At 55.3% G+C, this 19,424-nt stretch overlaps 1 protein-coding gene across 2 annotated transcripts in view; it reads left to right on the forward strand.

Annotated features, from left to right (window-relative positions):
- Positions 1-3,179: 3,179 nt before the first annotated feature.
- Positions 3,180-19,424, forward strand: part of CAPN2 (calpain 2) — a 38,110-nt gene continuing 21,865 nt past the window's right edge. The window contains exons 1-2 of one of the 2 annotated variants that reach the window (XM_072830116.1): positions 3,180-3,496; positions 7,660-7,729. In XM_072830116.1, the coding sequence (XP_072686217.1) occupies positions 3,260-3,496; positions 7,660-7,729 (307 nt within the window). In that variant the 5' untranslated portion in view covers positions 3,180-3,259. The remainder of the gene's footprint in view (positions 3,497-7,659; positions 7,730-19,424) is intronic. The other variant, XM_072830117.1, reaches the window with a different exon arrangement.

A 19,424-nucleotide genomic window follows, 5' to 3' on the forward strand; every position in this document is an offset into this window, starting at 1 on the left:
TGGGACTCAAAGAAATGACCAACAAACCCAGGTGGTTTTTACACATTTTAGACAAAGAGATGATAAATTTGTGAGGAATCAACAGAATCAGAAAACACATGCTTGGGAGCTTTAATGAGTAAGGAAGTCCAAGTGGAATTAGGGCTGAGATAGGAGATGAGTGAAAAAGTAACAAGTTTTGTTTTTGCAGCTTTCTGGGCTTTGGAGTCTCTATCTCTGAAGATAAGGGTGTCACTTAGAGCGGGAGGATTTTTTTCGTTTCCTTTTTATTTTAAAAAGTATTTATTTTTAGAGAGAGTGAGAGAGAGCATGTGCGCAGGGGCAGAGAGAGAGGGAAAGAATCTTCAGCAGACTCTGTGTTAATCTCAGCCCAATGTGGAGCTCTATCTCACGACCTTGAGATCATGACCCCAAGATCACAACCTGAGCCAAAACGGAGAGTCTGATGCTCAACTCACTTAGCCACCCTGGTGCCTCTAAGAGGATTTTTTTCATAAGGGAGGTTTATTTTCTGCTTTCAGGGGGACAGAGGAGGATTTGAGGGTCCTTGCACTAGCTGTTTCTCGAGTGACTTTTATTTAAAATAATCACTATGCCGAAGGGGCACAATTTAGGGTGGCCTGCCCTTGGGCCTTACAGCCCCAACCCTGTTGGTCCTCGATCGTCAGAGACTTCTTAGTGAATTGGCACCTGGGTGTGCAGGCCTGGAAGCTGTGTTTTTAATATGCTTGCAGGTGGTGCTCAGCAAAATCGGAAGCCTCAACCTCGGGAGCACACCAACAGGGCTATACTTTCAGTGCCACAATGCGGGCCAGTGTGAGCATTTTTTGTTAAATTAAAACCTGCACCCCATGAAGCCCATTGCTGGCCCTTGTTTCCTCTGCGGAGCAACACAGAATGAATACACATCCTATTCTCCATGGCAACCCCCAAAACACTTGAAGTTAGCATCTGCTGCACAAAAAGACACCGAAAGTTACTTTCCTAAAAAAGTAAAATAATGACTCTCATTCAAATATAAGGTGAACATATGTGCAAGATTTTACTTAACTCATTAATGAAGGAGGGAGTCAGTAGGTATTTTTTATTTTAAAATAGGGCAGCCCTGGTGGCTCAGGAGTTTAGCGCCGCCTTCAGCCCAGGGCATGATCCTGGGGACCCGGGATCGGGATGGAGTCCCACATTGGGCTCCCTGCATGGAGCCTGCTTCTCCCTCTGCCTGTGTCTCTGCCTCTCTCTCTCTCTGTCTCTCATGAATAAATAAATAAAATCTTTAAAAAATCTAGTTAAAAGGAGAATTTAAAAGAGCAGCTGGTTAGAAATGCAGAATTTAGGTCTGTGAATAGATGTAAAGCAGGAGTGGGGAGGCTGTGGGGTCCCCCTTGCACCAGGGAAAGTCTATTTGCATATACATGGACAAGAGTTATTAGCATTACTATCAATTTCCTAAAACTACAGAGTGGTAACTAGTTTGAAGACTACAAAGTGCACAACCACAAGCTCTCCTCACACCTGCAAGTTTGCTCAGGCTTCACTTAACACTGCAGAGAACACCCAGGACATCTTTTTCTTTTTCTTTTCTTTTCTTTTTTTTTAATTCCAAAGACGTTCAAGTGTCTCCTGACAGGTCATTGACTGGTGGGCAAATTCTAAGTGCTCAAATCTCAAACTATGCTTCAAGATCAACTATCTGTTCTTCCTACTCTTCAGGCTAAAAGAGAATTTAAAAAATCAAATTATGACCGACTCTCATCTAGTTATAAAATGAACACACGTCAAAGATTTCATTTAACTCATTAATTAAATAAGGCAACTGAGCAGATGCTGCATCTGGTTCAAAGGGAAAGTCCTAGAAACACAAGTTTATGTGAAATGAAGACATGTTTTTTTAAGAATTTACTTATTCATTCATGAGAGACACAGAGAGAGGCAGAGACACAGGCAGAGGGAGAAGCAGGCCCCATGCAGGGAGCCTGACGCAGGACTTGTCTGTGGGACCCCAGGATCACGCCCTGGGCTGAAGGCAGATGGTCAACTGCTGAGCCACCCAGGCGTCCTGAAATGAAGACTATCTAAATGAATGTGCAGATGGCCTCAACTGACCTCCCCCACTTGGGGAAACCCCTCCACGGGTCAGGATGAGTTTGGGTCTCTACAGTGTACTGTCTGGCTATCCACAGCAGCTCAAACAGTGAAAGGCTACTACCCAGCAAGCTGGGAAGAAGGGCTCTAATCCAGGATTCTCAGCATTGCTGATATTTTGGGTCAGATCACTTGCTGTGGAAGCTGTCTCAGGCAGTAAGAAGTTTAGGAGCATCCCTGCTACCCAGGAGAGGGCAGTGGCCCCCATCTACAGTCCTGACAATGAAAATTGTCTTCCAGACAAGCCCAGTGTCCCCTCGGGCCAGGTGCAGGGGGCAAATTCACCCCGTTTCCCCCTGAAGGGGGGGGTGCACTAGCAGTGGGTGGGACCCCGCCTGGGTGCTGGAGTGGGGAAGCTCCCCCCCCAACACTCTGCCCCTGTCACTCAGGCCTCCCTCCAAGGTGAGTTTCAGGTAACCAGCAAGACCTTTCTGGTCATCTCCACCTCCAACCTGGGGCTCCTGACGCCAAGAGCACGGGTCGCGCTGCACCTACTGACCCGGCCAGGCGCCCCACAACCCACCCCTGCAAAATCTGGGACATATTTAACGCCGAGAAAACATTGGTGCTACCCTGAAATTCAAATGGAACGGCGAGGATGTATTTTTGATTGCCAGCCGGCAGTGACCTGCAGCGTGTGACGAGGGCAGGCCCCGAGGCCCGGAACCCTGCGTCCCCCCAGCTCTCCGAGGCCCGCGGCCGGCAGCTGCAGGAGGGCACAGCGGGGCACGGGAGCGCGGGGCCCCCTGTGCTGGGGTTGCCGCGGGCCTTAAACGAGAGACCGGCTGCGGAGCCGTGGCCACAGCGCTGGGGCCTAGGTGGTGGCGGCGGATCGAGGTCAGGGACCTCCCTGCCCCGGGGGCCGCCGAGGGGACCTGGCCGCTCCTCCCCGCCCCGCGGCCCCAGGCCCCAGGCCCCGCCCCCAGCAGGAGGCCCCGCCCCCAGCAGGAGGCCCCGCCCCCAGCAGGAGGCCCCGCCCCCACAGGAGGCCCCGCCCCCGCCGGGAGGGGGCGCCGCCTGCAGCGCCGCCGACCGCAGTCCCGCCGCCGCTCGCCCGACCAGGCCGCGCCCCTGCCGCCCGGGCCCCGCTCGCCGCGCCCCGCAGCGCCCCCGAGCCATGGCCGGCATCGCGGCCAAGCTGGTGAGGGACCGAGAGGCAGCCGAGGGGCTGGGCTCGCACGAACGGGCCATCAAGTACCTCAACCAGGACTACGAGGCGCTGCGGGACGAGTGCCTGGAGGCCGGGGCGCTCTTCCAGGACCCCTCCTTCCCGGCCATCCCCTCCTCCCTGGGCTTCAAGGAGCTGGGGCCCTACTCCAGCAAGACCCAGGGCATCGAGTGGAAGCGGCCCACGGTAGGGGGAGGTGCGGGGGGCCCGGGGGGCGGGGCGGGCGGGCGAGCCGGGAGGGGGCTGCGGGGAACGGGGTGGGGGCGGGGGGTGAGGGGGCGCGGGGAGGGGCCCGGCGTGGGGGGGCGCGGGGAACGGGGCGGGCGTGGGTGGGGGGGCTGGGAACCGGGTGGGGGCGCGGGGTGCGGGGCCGGGCCCCTGGCGGGCGGAGCACACCCAGGTCGCGGAGGGCCCCGAGAGCGCGCTCCTCCCCGTTAGCCGGCCCGCAGCGCAGGCCCGGCCCCTCCCTGCCCCCGCGCTTCCCGGGGCGGCCCGGCGCGCCCTGCCCTCCGGGGCCGGGGCCGGGGCCCATAGCAGGCCCGCCAGGGGAGCCGCCCTCCACCCCACGCGGGGGACCCGGGGGAAGCTGCTTGGACTCCGGGGGGGACATGGTAGGGAGGAGGGTCCGCGGGGAAAGGAGGGGGAGGCAGTGTCTGACCAGGAAAAGTCAGGCTGCAACTCGGCTTGCGTCTGCCTCAGGGAGGAGGGAAATCCGCATTCTGGGCCTTTTGTGAGGAAGGATCTCTCCTGCGGTCGTGGTTACATTGACCCAATCAGAGTTTCTGGTTTATTTTTCCACTTGGGAGTCGGCCAGACATCCGCTTACTTGCCCTGATGATTAACAAGGACAGGGGTGATGCAGCACTGAGGCAGATGCTCCTCCTCACTGCGCTGGGCCACAATCCTCCCTGGGGAGCCTCGGGGGCCCCCTCCAAGCTCCCTTGCCCTGTCCACCCCCACACCGGGCCGGGACAGGCCTTGGACACCTTACTCCCTCTTCCTGTTGTGAACCACTGCTGGCTCCCCCTGACACTTCACCGGCTTCCCCCAACAAACCTGGACAAGGCTTCCTGGGAACCCAGCCTCTCGATTCCTGACCTGAGCGTAGGATTGCTGCCCCTTGTCCATGCCTCTGGACCGCCTGGGCCACCTGTTCCCCTACATCCAGCCTGTAGGCAGCAGGCGCAGTAGAAATGCCCTCGGCGGGGTCCCCAGCACTTGAGTTCATTCCTTGCTAACCTACTGAGTGGCCCTGCCTCCGCTTTTTAGCCTTTCTACTTCCATTTCTTCATCTAAAAGGAGAGGTGTTGCTAAATATTTTCCTCATTTATTATTCTTTATCTTTTACGATTCCTCACAGAGCCCTGCTATCTTTCCTCAAGTGTTTTTGCAGCTTATAGACATAGTTAGGTATTATCTGTCCTTCTCCCTGAACTGCTGGGCCCTATGTATCAGTCACCAGTGTGTCCCCAGAGGCCAGTTCCACCTTGTCCAGCAGTGTGTACTGAGCGTCTGTTATATGCCAGGCGCTGTCTTCAGTGTTGGGCTCATCGGTGAACAGAACAACAGTGATTCTCCGTGGAACAACAGAATGAATGACAGCAGGTCGTAGTGCACCTAAGGGAAGTTGTGGTTGTGAAGGTGACAGATGAGAGAGCGTATTCACCTGACATGAGCACAGCGCCTCACAGCTTAGAGTGAATTTGCACACTCTGTCCCTTGTTCTTTCATTTACTAAATAAGCACTTACTGAACACTTACTATGTGCCAGGCATGGTGTGTCTCGTTTTTGCCTCCTTAGACTTTAGGGCTGGTGACGGGAGGCAGGTCATCCAACAGTTGGAAATACCAGGAGGGTTTCCACCCCTGCTTAGGGGGAGATGCTGTGAGCTGTACAAGTGTCAGGGGGACGCGGGGAGGCTGTTACATTCCCACTCCACTGTGGAGGAATGGAGGCTCCCGGAAGCTAAATGTTTGCTCACACAGGTGTCCAGGGAGGAGCCAGAACTCTGTCCAGCCTGTCGGTGTACAGAGCCCCCGGCTCATGGCTGCCCTCGGCCTCCGTCCTACCCTCCCGGACACTGCTGTGCTTGGGGTCCAGGAAGGGAAACACAATGTCCCCAGATTTGGACACAAGACTTTCATGGATCCACCATGGGAAGGTGGTGACGAGTCAAACTGCTCTATGCTGTGGACTCCACAGTGAGGGACCCAAAGGGATGAGTATCATCTCTTTCAGAAGACTGTCTAAAAAGAGACAGGGAGTGGTGGATAGGGCTGTGGGGTTTGAGAGGCTGTGGGGTGTGTCATGAGTTGAGTCAACAGGGAGGAAGGGGTGAAAGCCGGGCAGACAGGAGGAGTTGGTGAAACAGGGTCCTGAGGAGGGAGAGCAAGGGGTGGGCAAGCTGGGCTGGCTCCTCCCCAGAGAGGTGTTTCCTGATCTCACTGCTGCTGCTGCTGCTGACTGGCCCTGGGACTGAGAAGGGACCAGAGTCCCTGGAAGGCGCAGTCTCACTCTGGCAGGGGTGCAGGGAGAGAGCAGAGGCAGGCAGGGGTGGCAGGGGCGGGCCATGTGAGTCCTAGTGTCCCCTGAGAGCCCAGACCTCTGTGGTGACTCACTTGTTCAGCCTCAACCCTGCGTCTCCTGCCTCTGGGTTCAGGGACTAGTATCCCCTTGTTTGTCAGTGACTATGGTAACAGGTGATTTCCGTGGAGTGCTTACCAAAGCCACCTCCACGGTCGTCTCACTGAACCTCCAGAACACCCTGTGGTCGGTACACTTGTCACACCATCCCCATACTACAGTTGAGAAACCAAGGCCAAGAGAGGTGGAGGGACTTGCCCGGGGCTAAAACCTGTTCAAGTGGCAGAGCCAGGGCTCAGACCCCATTGCCAGAACCCAGAGCCCAGGTGCTCACCCTCTTCCCTGAACCCATCACATCCCTGTTTACTGGATGTGTGCAGGCTTGTGTGCAGGCCTCAGAGGGCCAGTCTGGGCTTTGCCTTCTTTGAAGAGGCTGCCCAAGGTGCGGGAAGGTTTCTGAACCAGTGGAAAATCCTGCTGGGGGATGAGCCTGGCACAAGGAGGAACGGCAGCATGTTCTTGGGTTCTCGGCACCAAGCCCAGTGGGTCCGTCAAAACGCTGCATGGGTGGTTGGCTGGCAGGCTCAGTTGCTCAGCAGAAACACATTCTCATTGTCCCGTTATCCCCAAAACAGAGCAACCTGAGCAGGGAAGGGACAGTGCGAAGCCTGAAAGGAATGTGCTCTGCTGTAGATTGAGGTGCAGGGCCAGGGCCGGGGCCCAGGGCTGGGGTCTAGGCCAGAGGCAGGCCCCACCCGGGAAGGGCTTTTGCTTGCCCGAGAGGGGAACACCGCGGGGTGTGGGGTGGAGCACCTGCAAACTGAGGTCACCAGAGCTGATGAAAGCCCAGATTTATGCCTGGCTTCCTCTGTGGCTTCAAAATCAGGAAACAGAGAGAGAGGGTGGTGGAAGGGGCCAGAATTGTTCACTGTTGGCCGCCAGCAGGCTGCTTGTGACACCCTTAGGGTTTTGTTACTCATCAGTTGGAGGCAGTGCAGGAGCAGAAAGAGTACGCGCTCTAGGCCAGTGAGCGCGAATCCCAGCGCCGCCGTCTGTGACTTAGGGTCAGCTCCCCATGGACACATTGTTTCACATCTTCTATCCCTTGGCCTATTTCTTCTCCCATAAAATGGAGGCAGTACCCATCTGTGTTCCTGGGAGGGCTCCATGACATAAAGCACCACATAAAGCACCACGCGCAGCCTGGCTCTGCAGCAGGTTCCCAAGCACAGATGCTGCCAGTATCCTGGCCTGGTGGACCGATTCAGAAGGCATACCTCACTCACCAGCACCTCTAGATGGTGCAGAGTCCAAGTGTTCTGGGGCTCAGAATCCCAGAGATGACCAAGGGCTGGGCTGTGAAGGAGGGCTTCCTGGAGGAGGTGGCAATGAGTCTTGAACTATGGTAGGAGGTGAGAGATCAGGGTGGGAAAGGAATCCCACGAAGACAAAACAGCTGATGTGCAGGACTGGAGAGGGGCTGAGGGGGCGGCCCCAGGGGTGAAAGGATCACACACCTGGTGGAGAGGCAGCTCCATGCCTCTGTGGCTTCAGATAGCAGTGAGATGATGTAGGCTGCAAGCAGTGCGGGGCGTTGGGGCTCCACGGAGCAAGGTGCAAGCAGGACCCCATGGCAGCCTGTAACTGCACTGCCTTCCCCAGGGGGCAGGGGCAGGGAGAAGGCATCTGGTGTACCTCCTGGGAGCTGAGGTATCCTAACCACACAAGCCCGCGCCTGGTGGTTGACAGTGGGTTTCATTCCCAGGAGATCTGCGATGATCCGCAGTTCATTGTTGGAGGCGCTACCCGCACGGACATCTGCCAGGGAGCCCTGGGTAAGTGACAGCACCTGAAATGGGCTTGCCTTCCTCCCTCCCAGGCAGCCTGATGATTTCCAATTCCAGAAGCTTCCTGGGATTTCTGCTCCCCTGAGGGCCCCCTTTCCTCCCACCCCCCTGAGCTGGTGGTGGAGGGTGGAGGGGCTTCTGGATTCCGGCCACCCCTTGCTCTAGGAAGCTCCTGGGGGCAGAGTTGGGAGCAGCCTGTGATAGTCTGTGGGCTGAGGGCCAGGGCAGAGGAACTCCCCAGGCCAGTGACGGCACTGACACCTCTGTTCTCTGGGGCTCCGGGGCCCAGGGATGGTGACTCAGTGGGAGGGAAGAGGAAAGTCTCTGCGCCCGCTGCTAAGCGGAAGTCAGAGCACCAGGTTGTCAGTGTTTGCAAGACAAGCTCACCATGGTATCACAACAGCAGGGAGCAGTGCTTCTCATCGCAAAGGTGCTTGTGATGTTCATTTAAACAAGACGTATGAGGGAGGCTGAACCGTGGGCATCTGCAGCCGAGCCCCTATCTCCTCCTGGACACAGTGCCGCTGAGACTGGACCTGCAGGGTTTCTGGCTTTACTGTGAAATCTCCCAGGGCTTCTGTGAAGTCTTAGCAGTGGGCCTGGAACCCTTAAGTACGACGCTCGTAGAACCCACTTGAGATAAATATGAGCCTGTGGCCCCTGGAGTAAATCATCTGCTCCCATAAACCAGAGATGTGTGTCCTGCCATCAGCTTCACTTTGTTCCCCAGACTAGTCCACCAGTAACAAAATCGATCACCTGGAATCGGACTTCCTTTCCTGGCTTTGCACAGGTTCCGATACTCAGAATAATAACAGCTAATATTTATTGAGCAAATACTGTGTGCCAGACACTATGATGGCGACATCTCTATGGTGCTGTGATGATTCTTATTTAATCGATGAGGACACTGAGGTCCTGGAACAGCAGTGGAAATGAGTCTGGCATACCGGTGCGGACAGCGTGACTCCAGGGCTGGGCTGCTTGTAGAAGGGGGGCCTGGGGAGTCCCTGAGCGATGTCGGGGGCAGCTGTGTGAATCAGTAGGCTGGGCATTCTGGGAGCCCACAGGAAATACCTCTCTGAGAGCAGGACCAGCTGGCCTGAGCCCAGCCTGCGTGTGCAGATGCCTGAGATGCACATTCTTACCTGCAGAGAATCCCCCCACCCACCCCTGTTTCCTTCCTGCTCCTCCACAGACAATAGAAGCCCAAGGGTAATGGGAGTTAACAGGCCTGGAAGTTGACAGAAGCCTTAGCCAACCCAGAGGGCTTGGGGGAGACAAAGAGGTAGCAGCTGTCACACTTGGCTCACCCTCCATGCCTGGCCCCCTTGGCTACAGGTGTGCCCTCCCCCACTTGGCTACAGGTGCGCCCCCACAGCAAAGCACACTAGAGTGGGGACAGGCAGGATGACCAGTGGGAAAAGCACCTGCTCTCTCCACCACTCACTAGCCAATGTGTATGGGGGTGGGGGGCTTGGGCAGGTTACCCAAGCTCCCTGAGACTCCATCTCCTCCTCCATAAATGCAAATAGCAGCACTACGGTCGACCCTGGAGCAGCGTGGGGGTTAGGGGTGCTGAAGCCCCACACAGTCGGAAATCTGCATGTAACTCAACTCCTCCCCAACTTAGCTACTAATAAGTGTTGTAAATAATTTTTATTTGTTTTTTAAAGACTTATTTATTTGAGAGAGAGAGAGCACGAGCTGGGGGAGCAGGAGGCAGAAGGAGAGAGAGAGAAGCAGATTCCCCACTGATTAGGAAGTCTGACACGGGGCTCAATCCCACAACCCTGAGATCATGACCTGAGCCGAAACCAAGAATCAGATGCTTAAGCGATTGAGCCACCCAGGTGCCCCTGTAAGTGACTTTTAGATTATTTATATTATAATTTTTTAAAATCATTTTTATAGTGGATGGCTTTGAAAATTGTAACAGGCTTTATTTTATAGTAGAGTGTTAGACTTACAGAAGAAGTGAGGACAGTAAGAGAATCCCATACACCCCACAGCCAGATCCACCATCTCACTCGGCTCTGGCGACAGTGCCGAGCACCTGTTACAGCTCATGAACCAGCACTGACACAGCACCGTCCAGATCTCCTAGCTGGTACTACTCTCCTGTCTCTGCTCCCGAGTCCCATTCAGGGACCACGCTGTGTTTAGTTGTCTTGTCTGTGTGGGCTCCTCTGGGCTGTGGCAGCTGCTGAGTCTCCTTGCTTTTTATGGTTCTTGTAGGATGTTCCTCTGTTGGAATTTGCAGGTGCCTATAGAAAAAAAAATAGTGCTTGTACTTAAAAAAAAAAAAAAAAAAAAAAAAACGAAAACAGGTCTGAAAGTTAAGTGCCCACTTGTTTGGTGGAGAAAGTAAATAGATCCTCTTCTGTACTGCAGTCACTTCTTGGCCAGCCCCATCCTCCCCGCCCGCCATGGTCTCTCCAACAGATACGTGGCCGTCATGACTCATTTCCTCCTAGCCTTCCTTCCATCTATAAATACTCCTTCGCCGCTCTCCTCCCGCTCCCTTCCACTGCCTCTGAGAGCTCACAGAAGCCTGGAACCCTGCTGCTTTCCCCAGGTCCCTGTCCTGCCCTGGCTGCCCCAGCCTTGGCCGGCACACAGGCCTGACCTCCTGTCCCCAGAGAGCAGAAGCAGCAGGAATCTTCCCCCTAAAGACCACCCCCGTTGTTGCATATATTTGTATTTGAGGCCCAGGAATGCTAAGAGGGGTTTATGGGGCTCCCCCCCTCCACTCTCCATGGCCTCTGGTTCACGCTGTGACTTGTCCAGGGGCTCCCTGAGCCCAGAGCCAGGCCACACTCCTCTGGCCTCTTGTCTGACATGGGAGTTGGATCAGATTTTCCTAAGGCCCCACTGCTTCTGACATTTTGTGACTCTGAAGTATGCTACCCGCTGCTGGCAGCCCCCCACCCCCTGAGGGGCTCCGCTCATGTTTGTCCCTGCTCTGTGTTGGGGGAGCCTTGCTCAGATCAGCCCTCAGGAGTGTCAGCCACAGGGGGACCTGGCCAGCTGCTGGCGAGGGGCCCCAGGAGGAGGGTGGTCCACACGCGTCGGGGGCCTGGCCAGCAGGCGTGCACTAACGGAGAAGGAAGTGGTGTCCTCACTCCCACGTGGTGGCACAGGCCACGTGTGGAGTGGTACAACCAAGGAACCGAATTTCTAATGTAAATATAAATGTGAGGAGCTCTGTGTGCCTTGTGGCTACAGCAGGGGCGGCACCTCAGACCCTGGCGCATGGGAGTCCAGCCTCCCTGCAGTCTCCGGAGTGGGGGGGACGGTCCTCACAGGCCTGCGTGTGTCCAGTAGAGCCAGCCTGGGCCCACCTGTAAACAGCAGGGGCCAGAGTGAGGATGTACATGGGTGTCCATCCTGGCTCTTGGCTTTGGGCTCCCTCCTGGAGCCTCCGTTGTCTCATCCACGAACTGGGGTGAGAGGGGCACCTGCTGCCGGGCTGAGGCTGAAGGTGAACGCACCTGAGAACAGCTATTAATAGCTGCACATTGCCAGCTCTGGTCCCGTGAGCAGGTCAGGGGACAGGGGTAGCAGGTGTGGTGCCCGTTGTTGGTACCGGCCAGGTCGGGCTCTGGGCCTTGCCCTCAGCAGCCCCCGGAGGTGTGGGAGGGACAGGAGACAGGAGCTGGAGGGGCACCGTGCGGACTCCTGCGCCTGCCCTCCCCCGAGAGGCTCTTGCAACATGCCCTCAGCCAGAGCTCCCTCACCCCCCTGTACACAGGAAACAGAGGTGATCCCTCTCCCGTGGCTGGGGAACTGTGTGACTTGGTTTCTCTCTCCATCTGGGGTCTGGATCAGCATGAAGAGCCCATTCCTCTTGGGCCACCTTGTAATAGGGGTCTCCTGCCCCCGGCTGCCTCCCACGGGGAGACTTTCGTCCACAGTTCAACACTACGAATGCCACCAGCAAGTCAGGAGATTGGTGCTCTCCTCCTGGGGGTGCATGAAGGCAGCAGGAGGTCGGGGGCGAAAGGCCATGGGTAGGACTGAGCCACAGCCCGTGGAGCCAGGGAACCAGCATTGGGGTTGGGGGGCTTCCTGCTGGTCTGGGACCCGTTGGGGCTTCTGTCCCTTCCTTCAGGCTGCCTAAGCCTGTCCCCTGTGCTGGAGACCTGTAAACACCAGTGTGTCAGGAAGGGTCAGGTGTGGCCGAAAGCAGCCTCAGCATCTTGGTCTGTTTAGTGTTGATGTAGCGTCGCCAGGAAGGACAAGGAACAAGGCACTGACGTAGTGAGACCGGGGCCAGCGGGACAGGACCCAGGACAGGGCTTTCCACCAGCATTCCTGGCCTCTGCCCACTGTTGCACCAGCCCCCACCCAAACTTGACAGTCAGAAATGTCTCCAGACATCACCAAGATCTCCTGGGGTGGGGGAGTCAGTGGTGGAAAGCCATCATATGCTGGAGTGTGCAGGGGGAGGGTGGGGAGGACAGTGGTGGGTATTAAAGGGGGGTAAATGAGGCAGGCTCATGGAGGCAGGCAGGTGGAGGAACCAGTGGCGCGCAGTCAGGGCACATTGCTGGGATGTTTGAACTTGTGGGAGGGGTTCCCGCCCTTCCCCCCGGGCACTGCTGCAGCAGAAGAGGGGCTGTCCCTGCTTCTCAGAGGGTGCTCCTCTGCAGGGCTGGTTGTCCCATCAGCCTCCTGGCACAGGTGTGTGGACCGCATCCCGGGCCCTGGGGTGCCCTGGGCACAGCAGACTGACTGGGCACCCTCCCAACAGGGCAGGCCGCTACAGCCAGCAGGTGCATCTTACTGCCTAGATCTCAGGCAAGCAGATTCCATGAGGGGTGCTGTCTTGCTCTACCTGTGTCTAGCATCATAACCACTCCAAAATCAGCAGCTCAAAACAGGATTTTCCTGTTCACTTCCACAGGTTTGAAGGATGACCAGGGTCAGCCCGGTGACCCAGAGATCCTCCTGCACTTACAGCCTCTAGGCTGGGGCTGGGGTCGCATGTTTGGCACCTGGGCTGGAGGCTGGGTCAGCTGGGGCTCCAGGGTCCCTGTGCCCCTTAAGTGGCCTCATCTGCAGAGGCCTCCAGTTAGCAGATCTTCTGGGTGCACGTCCTGAGAGACACCCTAGGAAGCTGCCTCTCCTTTTGAGATGGAGCTTCAGAGATCACGCAGTATCCCTTCTGCCAAACCTTCTCCATTGAGACCCCCCGAGGCCGGCCCAGGTCCTAGGAGAGCATGTGAAACCAGAAATGCTGTGGCTTCCATTTCTGGAAGATGCCACAGGTCCTCCTTTAAATAATGGCCTTGTCCTTTGCCTGTGGTGACCCAAGGCAGCTCAGACACCTGCCCATCATGGTTGGGGGGCTGTGTTCCCAGGGACCCCCCAGCATGCAGGACAGAGGGGCATTCAGCTGGCTGGGCTCCCTGGCTGCAGTGTGGGGACATTGGAGGCAGACAGCAAGGGGTGAAGAGGAGCCCCCAAAGCTGGGACTGAGCCCCAAGGGTGACAGAGGTGGAAGGCAGGTGTCCAGACAGGGGACACAGAGTCACAGTGGTCCTCTAGAAAGTGGTGGCATTTTGTCTGAGCCATGTCCTCCATGAAGAGGTCGCGTGGCCCACACCATATGCCCCACTGTGACATGGGCCCTGCCCTCCTGAATCTTCCCTGCTGGGACCCGCCGGGCAGCCACGCTCTCCTGAGCTGCACCACCAGGGGTCATGGGTTGGAGACAGGCTCCTGGACTTCCCACCTCACTTTCCTGTTGGCAAAGGGACACTGTGGTGGGAGGAAGCACACGACTGTTCCTGTGCTCTCCTCTTGGAAATACTCCATGGCCACGAATACTAGTAAACAGCCTGTCCAGCTTCCTGCAGGGCCCCGGGTGACCTCAGCCCACCCCCACCCAAGGTTGACCTCCAGGACGCAGACAGAGGCCCAGGGTACACAGCCCTGGAAATTTACTGACATGGCTCTGTATGAATCTACCTTTTCAGAAGAGGCTCTGCACCTCTAAAGAGCCATTCATAAGGCCACCGGGCATGCTGTGTGTGTGTGTGTGTGTCGGGGGGGGTTGCTGTGTGCCCCGGGTGTTCAGGCCGAGGCCAGGAGGAGGGTGAGCCCCGCTGGAGACACTTCACGTTTGTCCGGCTAGGTCCCGGAGGCTGGTCCAGAGGGCAAGGTGGTGCCTGATGGCCCCAGAAGGCTACCTGTTCCTCCTTTTCCCAAGCAGGGGAGGGGGGGTCCAGGTCTGGACATGGACGGGCTTCCCTGGGGCCCATGAGCGCCAGGGACCTCGTGATCCCAGTGGGCACCGGCGGGCACAGGGAGGCTGAGAGGATGTCGCTCAGCAGGGGTTGAACAAAGGAATAAACTAATACGTGACCTCTCCCTGCCTTAGACACAAAATACATAGGTGTAACTTCTGTGCAAACACGCGCCTCAGGACACACAGGGAGCAAGTGGTCATCCACCTGCTGAGTTGGGGCAAGGTGCTAGTGCAGCTCCCTCCCCTCTGCGGGCACCCCCACCACCACCACCCAGACGCTTTGTCAGCTGTCCTCCTGTCTGGGACACACACCTCAGCCTGAGCATTCACCCGTCCTGGGTCCTAACCCTAACTGCTCCCCCTAGGAAAATGCATATGTTCACATTCGTGCAGAATTTGCAGTTTGGGGTTCGCCACCTCTGAAGCCCATGTTGGCTTTGATCCGATCCTAACAGCATTCGGACTATCTCCTTTCACAGCTGAGAGGGCATGGCGTCAGAGAAGTTAAGAAATGTATCCAGGTTTACACATCACAATCAGGATGGGGATTCAGATCCGGGTCCTCTTGGCACACGTCCTGTGCTCATATGCACCACCTCCGGTTGGGCCTGCTAGGTTTGCCCTGTGCCTGAAGCTGGGGACGGCTAGCTCCACCCCCGTGAGCCTGCTTCGTCAGCCCCAGCCTTACTTGGGACCCCTGTGCACCCAGGCTGACCAGCGCCCTGCTCAGAACACCTGGGGAAGGGGGGGACCTCTGTGCCAACCCAAGTGAAAGAGAGGGCGAGTCTGTCTTGGCCCTGGACACCCCCCACCCCGCCCCGGGTGATTTCTATACTGCTAGCTTCCTAGCTGCCCCCACCCGGCCTCAGACACTTAGAACCTCTCCAGAATTCCCAGTCCAAGTCTGGTCTCCATGTAGGATGGGGACTCTGTCTTTTGCTATGGGAATTAAGTCAAGGTGCAGTGTGGGGTTTTGGGTGGGGGATGCAAGCTCCTGTACGCAGCTCCTGTTTGACCAAGCACACGGCTGTTGGGGCACCAGGTGGGCTTTTAGGATAGGAAGCAGGGCAGAAAATTACCCCCCACACACGCCTGGCTTCTCTGGCCTATACCAGTTGAATGTCTTCCAGCACAGAACAGAAGAACCAGGAGTCCAGCTGGGTGTGTGGGGGGAGCCCAGACGTGGGAACAGCCAGTCTGGAGCCTATGGTCAGACCTGCAGTGGGTGTTTCAGAAACCTCTGGGCAGGGCCTCATCTCCTGTGATGACGAGCATGGCTGGCAGCTCTGACCCTTGTCCCTGCCCATGTCTGGGTTGCTGGGCGAACTGAGGCAGGCAGCAGGTGCACAGGGCATCCGAGCTTTAGACGAAGACGGCAGAAATGTGCTGGCGTTGATGCACGCCTCACCTCAGTGACCCTCCCCAGATGCATACAATAAGGCCATGTCTTGTAAAGAAAAACCATGGTTCTGGGCAGCCCGGGTGGCTCAGCGGTTTAGCGCCACCTGCGGCCCAGGGCGTGATCCTGGAGACCCAGGATCGAGTCCCACGTTGGGCTCCCTGCATGGAGCCTGCTTCTCCCTCTGTGTCTCTGCCTCTGTCTCTCTGTGTCTCTCATGAATAAAGAAATAAAATCTTAAAAAAAAAAAAAGAAAGAAAGAAAAACCATGGTTCTAAAGAGAAAATGATATGAAAATCTAGAGAGAAAAAAGACACAGATGCTATCACAGGACCTCAGCTGCCGGAGGAGGTCTCTGCATTTAGGGCAGATGCCGGACGGCCGGGAAGGAACTTTACCCAATCCCAGGGAAGATCTGGCTCTGCGCAGTCCAGCGCCGGGAGACCCTGGGCAGCCAGGCCGGCAGCAGATGCACCCTTCCTGACCCCAGAAGGACTCCAGGGCCGAGTCCACGGAAACCGTGCCCCTCTCCCCCAAAGTCACCACATCATTGTTGGGAAGCTCTGAGAAATCGCCACTCTTGACCTGCTTCGCTCTGCATCTCCCATGGAAATGCACGTTTCTGTAGAAAATGTTTCTCAGGGGATAGCCGTTAGTTTCTAGCACACATTGGGGGTCACGGGAGTCCATCAGAACAGCTGATGAGCTGTTCTTATTGACGACAGACCCATTCTGACAGGGACTTTACGTAAAATAGTAATATTCACTCAGAATAGCTGCTATTACGCTGTTGTCCTCACTCTAAGGGGGGACATAGCTGAGCAGTCCGTTGAGGACAGTAAGCTAGGGTTGATGGTAGGAGAAGCACAGTCGAAGGACACATAAAACAAGCCTCCAAGAGCAGCTTCAGTTGATGAAGACAGGAGTCGCAGGATGGGCCAGTGCAATGCTCCCCCATATTTGCTCCCATTTCTCTGGTTTTCTCCTTTTTTGGCGCATCCGACATCCTGTAATGTGCCAGGCTGTCTTACTGAGCACCTAGTCCCAGGCAGCGGAGAACGTCTTTGATTCTTCTGTGGCCGCGGAGAGTCTCGTCCTAGAGGTGGCCCCTAATTTGTTCCCCTAGTTACCTGCGGACAACATGTAGCTGTTTCTGGTACGACCAAGGTTCAGGAAATAACCATCTCACCTACCTGCTGCTCACCTGCCTGCTGCTCACAGGAGTGTGTCTGTAGGGCCAACTCCTGACCCGGAACCACGGGGGCACATGCTCTATGTTTCCCCTCCGTGCTTGCGGATGGGTGTGAGAGTGAGTCTCCCACAGCTGCCTGGGGGTCCCACATCTTGTTCTTTGCCATCCAAAAGGTAGAAATGGTGCTCTGTGGGTCCACTTCATGTTTCTTTCATGATGAGTGAGGGTGAGTACCTTTTCATGCCTGGGGTTTATTTATTTAGTTATTTTAAATACTCTCTACCCCTCAATGTGGGGCTCGAACTCACAACCCTGAGATCAAGAGTCCTGTGCTCTTCTGACAGAGCCAGCCAGGCACCCCTCAGTATGTTTGAGATGTTGGTTTTTCCCTTTTCCATGAATGTTTTATATCTTTGTCCATTTTACTATGGAGCTCTCTTTATTTACTAGAAACGTTTACATGTAATGTCTGGGATCTGAGTAACATATTTTTCCTCGTTATTTTTTCCTTTGATTTTTTTTTATCATGATTTTTTTTTATCATGTAGATTTTTTTTTTTTACTTTAGCATAGTTAAGTTTATCATTTAAAAGGTTTATGGCTTCCAGGTTACAATGTGATAGCCTGTCTCCACTCAGATTATATTGGAATTCCCCCGTTGTCTTTTCCAGAATGCCTATGGATTTATAAAAATACTGTATGTATAATGTTATCATAATGTAAACATACTAAAATGCAGATAAGATATATGGTATAAATACATAGGCAATAAACATGTAAATAAAACAAATGGCTAGATTTTCCATATTTATGTGGGAATATGTAAATAATATCTTAAGCATATACTTAAGATATATAATGTTAAACACCTAAACATGAATGTTATTCCATTTAGAATTTATCCCTGTGACAGGATGAGCTAGAACTTGATTTTTTTCTAGGTGGCCACTTAATTGTTCCAATTCCACATGTGAATAATGAGTGACTGCACTAAATTCCTGTGTGGAATGATTTCTGAACTTTCTGTTCAATGCCATGTATCTGTATTCTCATGCACAAGTTTTGCACTCTTTTAATTATTGTGGCTTTATGCCTGTTTTAATACCTGTTAGAGCTAGACTCTCTTCCTTCTAGACTTTTTTCTGTGTTTGATGTTTAATTTTTCCTTAAAAACTTTAGAACAGCTAAGTTCCCAATGTTAAATATCCTCTCACTATTTTTGTTGGAATTGCATTGCGTTTATAGACTAACTTAAGAGGAAATGGCATTTTTACGATGATGACTTTCTAGCCAGGAATCTGGGCCACATTTTAAATGGGGTAAATGATTATCTGAGCCTCTCCAGGCAGGATGGCGCCCTCTGAGTTAGTTTGGGGTGAATGGCTGATGAGAGACAGATGGCAGTTGGTGAAGTCTTGAACACCTCTGGCCATACACGCTGTGTGTTGGAAGCCTTCTGAGATCCAGTGAGGTAGCATAACCAGCTCCCTGGCAGGAGAGGCCCTGATTTAGGAGGTGGAGTCGGTGTTAGAATTCTAGAACTGGGTGTGAGTGGATCATGCCCAGATGCCACCTCGAGGGAGCCGTGCCCGGGGTCAAGGGACACAGCTCAAGTCCAGCCCAGGAAGAAATACTCTCTCCACACCCTCCTCCCTCCCTGTGACTCCCCACACCCTCTTTCCTCCCTGTGCTCCCCAGGACTTCCATTGGCCAAACCCACCAGCTGCCAGAGGCACTGGGAGCCCATGATCTCGTCCAGGGGGGCCAGCTCGGGGGTAGAGGGCAGAATGAGGGTGTGCACTGGACATGGGGAGGCAGACGACTCCTCAAGATGGTCACCTCTGCCCTGAGACAATGGATTAAGTGAGGACAGGTCACCAGTGGTGACCGAGTGTATGTAAGCAGACACTGCAGCTGGCTTAGGCTTTATGGTGCGCTGCTCAGGGACAGTCCCGTGTGGTCTGGGGGGCTGCCTGCCCTCACTTGTCTCTTGCAGTCAGATAATTTAAACCCTATAGAACTGCACACCGGCGTCCTTCCAAGCCCATCCATGTGGCAGCTTTCCCGGGCAGTCCTGGTCACTGAAGGACACCCTCGCAGGCTTTCCTGAGCTACACCAGTAGAGTGGCAGGCAGGTGCGTCACCATCCCTCCTGTCCCGAACCAGCCGGGTTGTACCCAGATCCTGATGCCACTGGCCTGCACGGGCTCTCTGGGTGCGGCTCCAGGGACTTTACCCAAGTCACCTCCCCAGAAGCAAGTCCAGGCAGGACCGTCCAGGGCGGGAGGGCTATTTGAGTCATTTGGGGGCAGATAGGAGCTGACCTTGACAGAGGGGATGGAGGATCTGAGGCTGGAGCAGGAGGTTTTGGGACAGGTATCCCGGGGTGGTGGGGAGAAGGCCCCATGTGGATGAGGTGTCCAGGCGGCAGCAGGGTGCTAGTGAGCGCACTGTGCAGCCAGACACTGAAACAACCAAGTCTCCTCTCAAAGACAGAGTCCCCACCACCAAATCCTGTGAATTAGGTGCCTTGGAAATTGGCACCTGTTTGCAAAGGAGACTGTGTGGGTCACACAGTAAGAGCTTTGCTCAGACCCACCTGACGGCCACGTGTTACGGGGTCTTGGGGTGAGTCACAGGCCTCCCTGGGCCTCCTGTCCTCAGGTGTGATGGGCTGACGGCACCCACCTGTGTGTTCTGTGATGAAACGAGAGGGCCACGCAGGGATCTTGGTAGAGCTTGGGGCCTAACTCATAGTGAGCCTCACGGATGGGACTAGCCCAGTGCTTGATACTGAGCAGCTCACTCAAGCAGGGGTGAGTAAGGAAGACAGGTT

This window comes from Canis lupus, chromosome 6 (genome assembly GCF_048164855.1).
Source record: "Canis lupus baileyi chromosome 6, mCanLup2.hap1, whole genome shotgun sequence".
In the NCBI taxonomy this organism is placed as follows: Eukaryota; Metazoa; Chordata; class Mammalia; order Carnivora; family Canidae; genus Canis; species Canis lupus.